The following is a 14,586-nucleotide window of genomic DNA, read 5'->3' on the forward strand; positions in this document are numbered from 1 at the left end:
TTTTGTGACATTCAGTTCTAGAAAGTTGTCGGTGCACCAGTTTGTAAACTCTTCTATCGAGCTTCGATACTCAGTTTCGTCTCCTGAAATAAGACCGACTATGGCAGTATCATCAGCGAATTTAATGAGTTATTAATTTAATTCTGAGGTATCTGTGACAAGGTGGATTAAAATTTGGCCGTTTTGGGTGTCTAGGGGGTTTTATAATTTGAGAACCCACATTGCACATAATTATATACATACAGGCACAGCGTTTAAATTGTAGGCAACAAATACTATGTTTAGATGTAAAATTATGTACAGGTTTATTATACCAAGGAAACAATTATAAAGGTGTAATGCTGTACAGTAGCTAGGATGGGATCTAGCGTATTTACATATATGAGTCTATCATCATTAGATGCTAGGAGCCAAGTGGTCCGAGTGTCATTAGGTTTGTTGCTTAGCTTTGTGTCCGGTGTTGCACTGATGAGACTAGTGTGGCTGGTGCTGACGCTGTCTGCTGGTGCTGACGCTGTCTGCTGGTGGGCTGGAGTAGTGGGAGCTCAGATGCAGCTACTATCATTCAAGCCAGTGACGGGTCTGTGGCTAGCGTTGTCGATTGGACACTTGTGAAGAATAAGTAGGGCCGGTATCAGCAGATCTAGTGCCAACAAATCTGGTATCAGCGTTAAGTTGCTAGGTTTCCAAGTGGAAGTTGCCTATAGATAAAGCTGCAACGACATGATGTATAAGTCGGTTAGCCCAAATGACACCACTGGGATGTAGATGCCTTTCCGTGAAGGAGATCTTCAGAATGATGTAGAGAAACTATAAGCTAATTTCATAAATAACAAAGGGAGTTAACAAATAAATATTGTATTCCATCAATAATAATGGGAAAATCCCGTAAAGGGAAATAACAAACAGTAATAAGTGATAAGGTAAGGTTCACCAATCACGGTGACTAGTAATTACATCTACTGCCAGATAAATGAGATGAAAGGGAAGGGGATATCATCGACTGATACTCGCCCAAGCTTCCACATGAGTAAACATAGCTGGGACAAAGTCTCCAACTAGAATATAAGTAAATAGACATGATTTCACCTAAGTAATGTATTTTGGCCAACATGTCCGGTAAAATAGAATACATAAATAGTTTCACTATATCTTACAAAGGAATGAGAGTAAATACATACTTGGTAATTTGACATGATGCGTAAATATTATGATAATTCCCTGCCAAGGAATTAATCAATAATAATGCATTAAGGGCTCATGGTGAGCGATAATTTATCAATGATAAATTAATAATAGCTAAAGAGCTAAATAACCTACATATGGTAAGGGTTTATAACAAATTCTAGTCTAGATACACGGGATGACTTTGACTATTTAGCCACACAAGTCATGATATAAAAAAATAAACATAAAGTAATCTATTTACATTATCCATGATAAGAAATACACAAATATGTACACAAATAATACAGTAATTAAATTCACAAATATATAAACACCAATAAGTAAAATGGTTCTCAAGCACTTCACTAAGCTACATACCACCAATCCAAAGTGAAATAAGAGAATGATAAGTGTAGAGCTCAAGCAAGAGATTGATACGCTCCCCAGCATGTCTTGAGCGTGAATGAAATCTTGGACTGAGAGGTTTGTCCATTTAAAGATGGGAAGAAGGTGGAACAAGGGCGGTGGGGCGATAAGCGCAAATGTGATGTAGACTTTTTGGCATCTTCGATAAAGAATTCCCCGCTTAACCGAGATGAGAGTTCCTGGGGATAGACATTTCTACCAGCGGCGGGCCTCCATTAATAAACTGCAGTGAATAGTCATCTGCCGAAATTGAAAAACACTAAATGTGGCTTAATAAAGATGGCTAAGTCAGGTTTTGGTAGTCAGTTATAGAGATCGGGTCTAAATCAAGGAAATCCTATGCCAAACTGGGAGTCGACCCCTTATTAAGATTGTGACAGAGCGTCGCATGAGGTTTGCGGGACATGTTCTCCGACAAAATGAATTACGCATAATAAGAGTTGCGATGACATCCTAGCACAACTTGGCTCCACACATTCATAGAGGTCCTCAGAGCAGGTGGAAAGAGGCTTCAGACATTACCAGTGACAGATTTTTGTGAAAACAGCTTCATGGCAAATGCGTCGAACGGCGCGGGAGGGTCAAAGTCAATAAGAATACACATTAGGTTTTTAAAATAAAACTTTTTAATAGCAGGAAAATGCACTGAAGATACTGTAACGACCCATTTTAGCTCACTCAAGGTATCACTCAGGTCAAACAGGGACCTCCTAGTATTACTTGGCGACACACCTTCATGGAGGACCTCAGAACAGTGGACACCAGGTGGGAGGAGGCTTCAGACATTGCCAATGACATATCTTTATTGAGTCAGCTTGCCGCCCAATGCGCCGAACGGCGCGTGAGGACCTAAGTCTAAGTCTAAGTAAGTTTTGTAGGTCTAAGTTACCGAGTTGTAAAAGGTTTAGGTGTTTGCTGTTTGTCTGTTTTATTTATTATTATTTTTTTTAATTTCCAGTAGCTGTCTTATCACACAGTCCTCGAAGAAACTGCCAGACCTTTTACGATGCAACTTCTGGTCTCGTATACATTTTTCTTTTGTTTTCCTGGCATTTAGTGTAGGCTGGATGTTTCCTCAGGCTTTTTTATTTACATAATCCCCGCATTTTAAGGAAGTTTTCGGTCATGTATGTTGCTCCAATGCTGACGTTCAAGAACATCTGGGTCTAAACTGTACCGGTAACTAGGAATATCCATGGGACAAGTTGGTGTTGGTCAATGGTCCATTCTCCACTTTCCACAGAGCTCTCCAAATGTAACCATTTTGCAGTAGAAATCATTAAGTGGACTGTGCCCTAGGTACGCTCTGTGCAATCGTCACATCCTGGATCCAGATCCCTTCACGCTATCACATTCACCAGTTCCAGAAAACAATTCGTGTTGGGTTTATATCCTGTAGTAGAGAATAGTGAGATATAGACCTCCGTCTAGAGTAGTGCAATCCAGACCTATGTCAAAAAGCATCTAGAGGGGGGAAGGTCCATTATTATTCGCCTTAGCAAAATGCAAGTGGAAAGGCAGTGGGGTTATTATTACTCTTGGTCATTTCCAAGCCCCGATACCCACATGGGGGGGAGTGTCACCACAAAGTGGAGGTTTGGAGTCGTTTTCCTTCTCCTAGATGGGTTGCATTATTTAGGCTGACATGTCCCATCAACACGAAGCTAAACTGGCTTTGAGGCGCCAATGTTCCACCTTTCATCCCTTCTCATGTCAGTTTATAAGAACAGGTTCCGTTGGAGTTTTGAGAAAATCACACACGAAGGCCAGGAGCGAGATTTGACTGTAAAAGGCATTTAGAGACGCAAACCATGGGAACATTTATTGATAAGTCGGAGCTTATCCCCACTTTCACCTCCGGCATTGACAGTCCTTGGAACCCAAACTTCAATCATAAAGCAAGTAATGTACGGTATTATACACCACACTCATAAATTAATTTCAGACCTTGAGGGAAAAAAAGCATCCACTTATAGCCTCAATCACCAAACATTTATTTTGTCAAATATTAATTTGTTCTATTGATTGTAATTGTTTATTTAACCCCTTTTGAAGCCCCCCGCCCCACCCCGCTTTTACACTACATTCATTATATCATGCAAATTATAGAATATATAAATAATACCATCTCCAATCCCCCAAATACACATTTAATTACCCAACAGTTCTGTGAATAATCCTTTAAATTCACTATGGCAATTTCGTGAGTTCTAAAATCTAAATCTCTGTATAGAGGAAAAACTGCAAGTCTTATGCACAGGTGAAATCTTCCCTATAAACATGACCATTATGGCCCAGTACCTTTTTTTTATTAGAGTCATCCTCCATTGTCCTAGTTGCAGCCCTAAAGAGCCCCATGTGAGCCCTAATGGACGCGGGTATCCTTTGCACATTGGCGTAAATAGGGCACCATTAGGGGCAACCCAATTCCTTAAACTTTTTAAAAAAATCAGATTTTATTTATTTTTTCTTTAGTGCCCCCATCCGGATAAAAGAAGATTATTTTTGTCTGTTGGTCGGTCTGTCCGTCACGATTAGATTAAAAAAAACTAGAACTCTAAAAGCTATTGAAAATCTGATTTACACTTTAATGTTCCTCCCGTAACATCTCAATAGTTTTAAGTATCTAAAAATTGATTGTTCCGGATTTTTTTGTGCAAAACTAATCAACCCCAACAAATGTTTGTTTGCTCTTCTAATTTATATTACATTCAATTTCCATGCTTAAACGTTGCAAAAACACATTATCAATAATATGTTGTTCCGTTTTTTATGTAAATAGCATATTAATGCTAAATCAAAATCTCTATACTGACTTATATTTCATTAAGTGTAAAAATGTTCCGGATATTGTTTTATAAAACATGAATTATGCCTAATGATTGTTTGAAATCGCATAATTTACTAATATTATACTTATATTATTTGACAATGCGTCACTATAATTTGGTTATCAATATCAAATTGTTCCGTATTTTCATCTTTAAACAAATTTTAAAAATATCGACAATAGGTTGTTCAGGGCTTTAAAAAAAAGTAATTTACTAGAATTGATTACTGAAAATTACTTTTTAGACATTTAATTTTTTTGCTAAAACATAACATAGAAGTTTTGTAATCGATAAAGAAAGTTCCGGATTTTGTTTCTTATAAATCGTCGCCAGAAATTTCCGAATTTATTTAAAAATCTACTAACGCCAAATAATTGTTTGAACTCCCTCTTCTAATTAATAAACAAATAATCTTCTCATTTACGAAATAATGTTTTTACAATTTGTATGAAAAATATTTTAACTCACTACTCTTACAGTACATTTAACTTTCTACCTAAAACATTAAAAAATCTAATTATCGTTAATATTATGTTCCGATTTTTAAGGAAAACAGAATCCAAACACCAAAGTAAGGTATGAAAATCTCTCCACATGGCTGTAGTACATCTAATTTTTATACGAGACCATCCAAAAAATTTAATTAACGGTATTTCATTTATCTGAAATTCTCTTTTTCTTTTACTATTTATACAAACATCCGGAACAATCTATTATATAAACTTTTCAATTGTGTTCATACCTAAAAATTATTGCGATGTTTTGAAACGTAGAATAAAGGTTAATCAATTTTTAATAACTTTTAGTTTTTTTTTTTATATCAAGATGACGAACAGACCGACTGACAGACAAAACGCAAAAACAATGCGGCTTTGATCCTCTTTAAATAAATTCTATTAGAACTCAGTGCACCAATGTCTATGAACCCTCGTTAAATATCTCGTGTAAATAAAGACATTTTTTTTTATGGTACCGGTACTAGCCTATTGTGAGGTAATGGAATTTTTTTCTTTGACGTCATATGAATGGACTCTTTAAATGTAATGTTAAAAGAACGCACTCGGTGCACCAATGTCTATTAACCCTCGAAAAATTGCTTGTATTAATAAAAACATATTTTAGTCTAACTAAGCCGTGTGACGTAGTGTTTTTTTTTCCTTTGACGTCACATGGAATGAATTCTTTAAAAGAAATGCTAAAAGAACGCACTCGGTGCACCAATGTCTATGAACACTCGATAAATGGCTCGTAATGATGAAGGCGATTTTTATTCTAGCTAGGCCGTGTGACGTAGTGTTTTTTTTTTCCTTTGACGTGATATGGAATTAATTCTTCAAATGAAAAAAGAACTCGGTATAGTAATGTTTATTAAGCCTCGTTATGTGACTCGCGTTTAAAAAAGGAATGATATCTTGATTTAGATCTAATCTAGATTTTTTAAACTAGATCTAGATTTTTATTACAGTATATCTATATCTGGATTTATATTCTAATTAAAATTATTTTAGAGTCTATATCTAGAATTTGTAGATCTAGTTTAGACTAAAATAGACAAGATTAAGATGTAGAATTTCAATTTCTAAACTTAAAGTGTAAAAAAAAAGTGTAGATTTTCATTTCCAAACGTTTTGATCAATATTGTAATGTTTTAATATACTAAAACTAATCTACTATTTTTTTATTTAATTTAAATTTAAATTTACGGCAAATGAATCTTTGAAACATTATTACTTTTGACCATCGGATGGCTGCCTGGTCGTGCGGTTTTCGCGCTAGACTGTCGTTCAGATTTATGGATGGTCCAGGGTTCAAACCCTGCCCGCTCCCATCCCCCGTCGTCCTGCGGGAGGTTTGGACTAGGAAGTAATTATCTTGAACTCTGAAGGAACATCCGAAACATGTAAAACATTTTACATCAAAATTAAATCACTTCTTGAATATTATTTGCGAATATGCAGATCCGACAGGGATCCGACTTCGACGGGGGCCGCCTCTGAGTTTGTGTAACACAAACTCTCTTTGTAATCTTGTTTTACTTAGTCTTGCTCCAGCTTCACACAACTGGTCATGGCATCTAAATGCCTTTGAGATTCTTCATGCTCTGCTAGCTTTGTTGTACAGCTTTGCCACTGGTCAAATCCATCATTTAAAAAGGAACTTTTTTTGTTTTTCCAGTAGACGACAATAGAAACAATAAAACTTGTCTGCTGAAACAGAATATATCAGCCAAGGACGCAAAACACTTTCACCATTACTCAGGTTCGGTTTGCAATGCACTTAAGAGAAATGTCTACCATCCTTATTTTTTGGAAAATTCTACTAAGTAATCTCAGGTGGACCTTTTTGTAATAAATAGTCAACACAAGATCTTACCATTTTTTCTAGACACATGGCAGGATAATCCAGATTTCTCAATGAATCGACCACATTTAGCTCATTATCTATAACTACATGTTGATCAGTTATTACATTATTGCCTTCATTTCTTACGACATGTTGATCAGTTGTTAGTGTTACATCATTTTCTTCTTCTCTTACGACATTCACCTCTGCAGTTTTTGCATTCTTCATAGAATCTGTTTCAGCTGTCTCACTAGAAGTGATTATGTTCTCATTTTCGGGTTTTGATCGTTTTAAAAACGTATTCTAGTTCTATTGGAACTTTCGTTTCGGTTAAAACTCGCACTATTATTATATTTTTATTTAAATATGAAAACTGACAATGCTTTTTTTTTTTTATTCGCGTAAGATTTGTTTTTTCCATATAACAATGTTGTCTAATTTTCAGGAGATTTTAAAAATAATTCCCACGACTTTTTCGTATATTTTGCATCATTAAGCAATTACAGATATACTTAGCGCGGGGCCTATGAAAGCGCGGGGCCCACTGCGGCCGCATAGGTTGCAGTGGCTTAAGACCGGCCCTGTATATAATATAACATATTAATATTTGAAGCCATTTGTATATTATGTCACACACACACTCTGATCTCAAATTTTATCATTAGTAAATATAAAATGAAAAAGTTGTACCACGTGGGAGGGGCGATACATGCAATCGCCTTCCGCCCATCGGACAAACCAATACTTTTTTCTTTTTGTATTTTATTTAAGAAATTACAAAACTAAAAAAAAATTGTCACTAATATAATTTATATATGCTATAAATTAAATTCTTTTCTCGAGTCGCCCGACCCACTATTCTTTAATGCCGAATGCCATCATTAGCAAAAATTATAAAAAGGAGCGAGGATTAACGTTTTCACTCTACCGCCCCCATCACTTTCCAGACGAAACATGACGTTTTAAAAGAGAAAAGTCAAATATGGCGACACAGTTTATGTAATTGCACACGAATGTATCTGAGTTATTTTAAGTAAGACTTTGTTTTGAAAAATTTAGACTTCATAAGAAATTTTTCATTATAAGATTAACAATTGAGATGAGTTCTGAACCAAAATATTATTTTCTTAGTCATCTTTTTCCAATCTTTACTCATACTGATATTTTTCTGTTGAATAAAAAAATTTGGACTATAACTCACAATACCGGTGTATATATATAGGGCCTACTTAAATCCTAAAAATGAAAAAAAAAATTCAGTAGAATCTAATTGGTTCATTTCTTCTCCCACTTTCGACATGTTTGTGTTTCGAGCTTTGAATTCTAGTTCTATAACAAAACAAGTTACAAACATGCCTATTGAATAAAATGTATCACTTACAAATGAGCTTTTTTTTTTAAATATTATTTTTCGAATACATTTTTTTCGGCGGCGATCCTCAAAGTCTTAATCTAAATATTTGGGGTATCTTATCTTTTCAAGGAACAAATCGGTTGTATTTGCAATGTAGTAAGGGCCTATAAATTCATCTTAGAATATTTTTCAAGTAAAACATTTTTCAAGAGGTCCTTTTTTAATAGGATGAATAATGAGCTGTAGATGTCAGGAGAATGTGTTTCTGCAGTAAAGAATGCAAGAAAACGCTTTTGGCGTCGGGGCTTCGCCCCGATCCCAACTGGTGGAGCTTGCAGCGCTCCCCCAGACACTCTAGCTGTCAAAAGAAGGGTCTCAACATGACTGTTTTGTTTTTTTTTGTGGTTAGGGTTTGGAAAAAATCTCCCCCTCCCACTCCAAAGTTCTGGATCCGCTAGTGATGTATTGTTAATAAAATAAAGGCAAGATCAAGAACGAAAGGATCCAAAGGTGGAGATTAGAGCTATCCTGCTTTTACTATAACGTCGTTTACTGACCAGGTACACAGAGCTCAGCTGCCAACACTTTCAGCAGAAATCGCTACTTATCCGCAATGTCACGTAACGACTTAAAGTTACTACACAATAGTTTGTGCCACCCTGGTGTAACTCGGTGTGACAAGTCAAAAACTCGCTGTCAGAGTCACTCTAATTTATCACAGCATTAATTATTATTTTTCATTATTTATTTATTTTATTTTAATTATTTCTCCATCCTACCCCTAAATTATTCACCCGCCACACCTTTTCCTCTCTACCAGGCTAGACTTAGTCCACCACCTTGGAGAAAATTAGGCCAGTCCTTTCATTTATCTTCCCTTGACCGGGGCAAAGATACGCTCAGACCTTGATCTTATCGACAGGATGTCTGACAGCCGCGGTTGACGCCACCTTGGTTGAATGCAAGCTAATCCTCCCCCCCCCCTTTTCCTCACGTCTCTCTTTGATCCAAGAGATTACCCTGGTCTACACACCGCGTGATACTCCAAGGTGCGGCTCTTGTCGGACTTCACCCACGTGTAAGATAATTCTTAGCCTAGGATATTTCCGGTGTCCGCCCACACTTTCAGGCATATATATATAGTAAACCAACTCAAATCACCCTCTCTTTCTCATTCGAGCTGAACTATCGAGTCTGGACTATATCACTTATTCTTTCTCCTAGAGGAATACCTGGTGCCTCCCTCAGGTGTCTGCCTATTTATCGGATCACTTACCTGCCTATTTGCCTACTGGCCTATCTATGTGCTTAGTGCTAACCAGCGCTGCACTTGCCTAGTTGCTATCAAGAATCACCTATTGCCTAGTTACTGGATCAACGATCCATTTACCTGCAGTTGTGCTTAGTGCTATTCAGCGCTGCATTTGCCTACTGAGATCTACTCAACTCTACTACTTGGCGCTATCGGCATTGCCCGCCTATTCGACAGCCCACTTGTCAAGCTATTAGGTGCGACGTCCCTATGGGCTCAGGTCTGTGTGAGACGTCATAGCTACGCCAACCCTCTGCAACTCACTGGACATATCCTGTCAACTACGCTGCCCACGGCAGATCCGCTCTGCCCGCAGTAACCTTGTGCCCACGGTAGCCGGCCACCCGCCCTACTGTGCCCACTACAGATACTAGAACTTGGGACTGAGACTCCGCAAGAACTATATCGCCGGCGTCCCTCTATCCGCTAGAGCGCCACCTACAGCTGCAGAACCTCAAGCCAGGACACAGCCAGCTGCGACATCAACAGGACAACCAGCTAAGTCAGAGGACAAAGTGACATACTCTCTTATTAGGTGCTACAGTGATGATCAAAATACCTTACTAATTAGAGATAGATGCAAACCCTCCCCCTTTTATTCTTATATGTATATTTATGTAAATAAATATTCTTTTATTTTAACTTTTGTATCTATCTTTCATTGCTTTGTCTCGTTGCGTGTCTGCTCCCGATTCATATGCTGATAAGTGGGGGTGTGATAGCATTTAAAAATAATCATCCCCTAGACATAAAACGTGCCAAACACACGTCACCTTTCCCCACCTGTCACATTTTGGCGAGCCCGTCCGTGGATTTAACCCATCAGTACAGCAGGCACGAACAGGCAGCAATAACTAAATTTCCTATCAATAATTTTTCTAAGAATATTTATAAGTATCATCACTTCGCATTTTCAAGAGTGTCACTTCTGTCATATTTTATATTTTATATTTATTGCATTTTATTTGTAATATTTCATTGCAGGAATTTGTGATTAACATAGGCAGACACCACATTCCTTTCGCACTCTTTCCTATAACCGGCGACTCACTTTCGCTAACCCACTTTCTTTAAGTCTAGCTCAATCCCATTATCCATTCTATCTGCCCTTCCACCATCCCAGCACCCCTCATCGCCCACCCCTCACCATTATGGCCAGCGGCACACGCTCCAAAGCGGACTCTGACATGAAGCAGAGAATGGCTGAATGGAAAGACGCCGCAGCCTCCATATTTGATGATGAGGCAGAACGGAAAGAATTTGTGAAAGCACGATTTGAGGCGTTTGAAAGAGAGGAACGGGAAAAACTGGCAAGGGAGCATGAAATAGCTATGGAAAGGGAGAGAAGGGAAACAGAAACAGCTAAAGAAAGAGAAAGAAAGGAAGCTGAAATAGCTAAAGAAAGAGAAAGAAAGGAAGCTGAAATAGCTAAAGAAAGAGAAAGAAAGGAAGCTGAAATAGCTATTGCTAAGGAAGTCACAGAGCGAGAAAAGGAAATAACTCTGAGGGAGAAGGAGAAAGAAATAACGGCGAGAGAAAAGATAGCCGCGGACAAAGAGAACGAGGCCGCCCGCCAGGCTTCTTCTGAGTCTCGCCCAGCTAGCCCAGCATCCTTTCAAAGTTCCTTGAACGGTCTACCCCACATGCCAATGGAGCACTTCGACGACAAGACAGAGAACATCGAAGTTTATCTTGTCCGTTTTGAGGAAGTAGCACGCTTTTACGGTCTGCCAGAGGAGAAATGGTGCTTCCGGCTATCCCAATGCCTCCGAGGCAAAGCCTACGAGGTTTACTCCAAACTTCCCTCCGGCCAGCGAGAAGATTACGCAGCCCTCAGGCAGGCGCTGCTGATCCAGTTCGAGCTGACTGCCGAGGCCTACCACAAAAAGTTCAGAAGTTCCCGCCTCTAACGCAGAGAGACCTACGGCAACCTCTGCGAAAGGCTGGACAAGTACCTTGTCAGGTGGCACGCTCTCAGCCAATTGCCAGAGACTTTTGATGGCCTAGCATGCCTCATACTCTCTGAGCAGCTGTTGGAATGCATGTCCCCAGAGGTCAGAGTTTATGTCAAGGAGCAACAAGCAACTGCACCCGCCGACATAGCTTCCGCCGCTGATAGGTACTTGAACGCTCGTAAGGACTTAAAAGGCAAAGCGACCGCGACAGACCAGCAAACAGACCAACCAACTTCTCCTGCTCAATCCAACCTTGCTCCTAAAACTCCCCAGCCCAACCAGGCACCAGGCCGGCAATCAGTCCCTCATAACCACAATAACCGCCCCAACCACCAGTCTCGCTACAACCAGGCCAACTACTCTCAGCGTGACTCACGTCATGGCGCGCGTGACAGTAGACCCGCTCTACATCGGCAGCAGCAGGCCCCACGGACCCTATCAATGGTGGCGCCAGTCCCTCAACCCTCTGTGGTTGATCCATTTGACCAACCAGAGGAGGACACATACGTCGTCTCCACGATGGCCGTGGCTCCTCAACCCACTGCCGTTGATCTCAGCAGATTAGAACTCCCACCGGTGCTACCTCACCCCACCTCTTCTCCTCCGGGAGTAGAGAACATTCTGGCTAACGGTGTCGAAGTTTTGGGCCTATACGACTCAGGCTGTTCGTTCGGCGCGGTTATCAATAAGACGCTGATTGACCCATCGGATCTCACTGGTGGAACAGTGACAATCCAGTCTATAGACCGTGCCACTCCTCCGCAGGTTCTACCTGTCGCGAGGGTGCACGTGGAGTGCAGATACGTACATGGCACCATTGACGCCGCCGTTATGGACACGCCAGTGTATGACTTCATTCTAGGCTCCAAATATGTTCCTCTTGGAGAAGTCAACAAGCCATACTTTTCTCTGCCCGTCGGTAGATCGGCGAAGCAGAAACGTGGCAGCAACCAGCTGGTTGGAAGCCCTGGTCGCCACACTAATACGCCTAGTCCCGACTCATCAGCGAAGCTCAAACCACTTTGCCCTGGCATCGACACTGCTAGAAAGTCACGAGTTAAAGTGTGCCCGCGCACTCGTGAGGGTCTACTTGACCCAGGCTACTCAGCCAAAATTAAGCAACATTCCTCTGACATTGACAGTGTCAGAATGCCCCGAGGTAAGATTAACCCTTGCTCTCGTGGACTCACTCCTCTCCATGGCTCATCAGCCACTACTCCGAATCAACCTCTCCCTGGCATTGATAGTGTCAGGAAGTCACGAGGTAAGCCGAACCCTCGCGCCCGTGAAAACACTTCTCCCTATGGCTCCTCAGCCACCATTCCAAATCAACCTCCCCCTGGCATTGATAGTGTCAGGAAGTCACGAGATAAGCCGAACCCTCGCGCTCGTGAAAACACTTCTCACCATGGCTCCTCAGCCACCATTCAATATCGACCTTCCCCTGGCATTGACCATGTCAGGAAGCCACGATGTAAGCCACATTATTGCACTCGTGGGGACGTTCTCCTGCAGAACTCCACATTCTTTATCAGGCCACTCTTCCCTAACATTGATCGTGTCAGACGATACCGAGGTAAGCTGACTACTTACTCTCGTGAAGAAGCGCCTCACAGCGGCTTCGGAGGTAAGCCCCAACGAGCACACGTGCCTTGGGCACCCCGCCTAAGCCCCAATCACCCTCCCCAATCCGCCCCAGGAAGGAAATATAACTCATCCAATCGCCCAATCTACTCTCCCAAGCAGCCCCACATGTTTCACCCAGGTGACTACATACTCAGGGACGGAAAGTAGACCACGGACAGACTTGGACAGACTCTCCTCCTGGCATGGATACCCCTTTATTTTCCAGATTTTTTTTTCTAATGCTGTGATAACAACTGATCTTAAAGTTAGAGTGACATCAGTCTGCTCGCACTTTATGGATCTTTCTGCGATAGATCCATCTTGGCGGCGGCGTATGTGACAAGTCAAAAACTCGCTGTCAGAGTCACTCTAATTTATCACAGCATTAATTATTATTTTTCATTATTTATTTATTTTATTTTAATTATTTCTCCATCCTACCCCTAAATTATTCACCCGCCACACCTTTTCCTCTCTACCAGGCTAGACTTAGTCCACCACCTTGGAGAAAATTAGGCCAGTCCTTTCATTTATCTTCCCTTGACCGGGGCAAAGATACGCTCAGACCTTGATCTTATCGACAGGATGTCTGACAGCCGCGGTTGACGCCACCTTGGTTGAATGCAAGCTAATCCTCCCCCCCCCCTTTTCCTCACGTCTCTCTTTGATCCAAGAGATTACCCTGGTCTACACACCGCGTGATACTCCAAGGTGCGGCTCTTGTCGGACTTCACCCACGTGTAAGATAATTCTTAGCCTAGGATATTTCCGGTGTCCGCCCACACTTTCAGGCATATATATATAGTAAACCAACTCAAATCACCCTCTCTTTCTCATTCGAGCTGAACTATCGAGTCTGGACTATATCACTTATTCTTTCTCCTAGAGGAATACCTGGTGCCTCCCTCAGGTGTCTGCCTATTTATCGGATCACTTACCTGCCTATTTGCCTACTGGCCTATCTATGTGCTTAGTGCTAACCAGCGCTGCACTTGCCTAGTTGCTATCAAGAATCACCTATTGCCTAGTTACTGGATCAACGATCCATTTACCTGCAGTTGTGCTTAGTGCTATTCAGCGCTGCATTTGCCTACTGAGATCTACTCAACTCTACTACTTGGCGCTATCGGCATTGCCCGCCTATTCGACAGCCCACTTGTCAAGCTATTAGGTGCGACGTCCCTATGGGCTCAGGTCTGTGTGAGACGTCATAGCTACGCCAACCCTCTGCAACTCACTGGACATATCCTGTCAACTACGCTGCCCACGGCAGATCCGCTCTGCCCGCAGTAACCTTGTGCCCACGGTAGCCGGCCACCCGCCCTACTGTGCCCACTACAGATACTAGAACTTGGGACTGAGACTCCGCAAGAACTATATCGCCGGCGTCCCTCTATCCGCTAGAGCGCCACCTACAGCTGCAGAACCTCAAGCCAGGACACAGCCAGCTGCGACATCAACAGGACAACCAGCTAAGTCAGAGGACAAAGTGACATACTCTCTTATTAGGTGCTACAGTGATGATCAAAATACCTTACTAATTAGAGATAGATGCAAACCCTCCCCCTTTTA

The 14,586-nt window shown here is 41.1% G+C and overlaps 1 protein-coding gene across 8 annotated transcripts in view; it reads left to right on the top strand.

Moving 5' to 3' along the window:
* The window catches only part of LOC106057127 (dehydrogenase/reductase SDR family member 7-like), an 86,379-nt gene that overhangs the window by 51,847 nt on the left and 19,946 nt on the right, over nt 1-14,586 (top strand). For 6 of the 8 annotated variants that reach the window (XR_008777027.1, XM_056024460.1, XM_056024456.1 and 3 more), the window contains one exon: nt 2,552-2,611. The exons of the other annotated variants lie outside the window; for them this stretch is intronic. Coding sequence is in view for 5 of the 6 variants with exons in the window: in XM_056024460.1 (XP_055880435.1) it covers nt 2,552-2,611 (60 nt within the window). In the remaining variant the exon portion in view is untranslated. The remainder of the gene's footprint in view (nt 1-2,551; nt 2,612-14,586) is intronic. 8 annotated transcript variants of the gene reach the window in all.

The sequence above is a fragment of the Biomphalaria glabrata genome, chromosome 3, assembly GCF_947242115.1.
Source record: "Biomphalaria glabrata chromosome 3, xgBioGlab47.1, whole genome shotgun sequence".
Lineage (NCBI taxonomy): Eukaryota > Metazoa > Mollusca > Gastropoda > Planorbidae > Biomphalaria > Biomphalaria glabrata.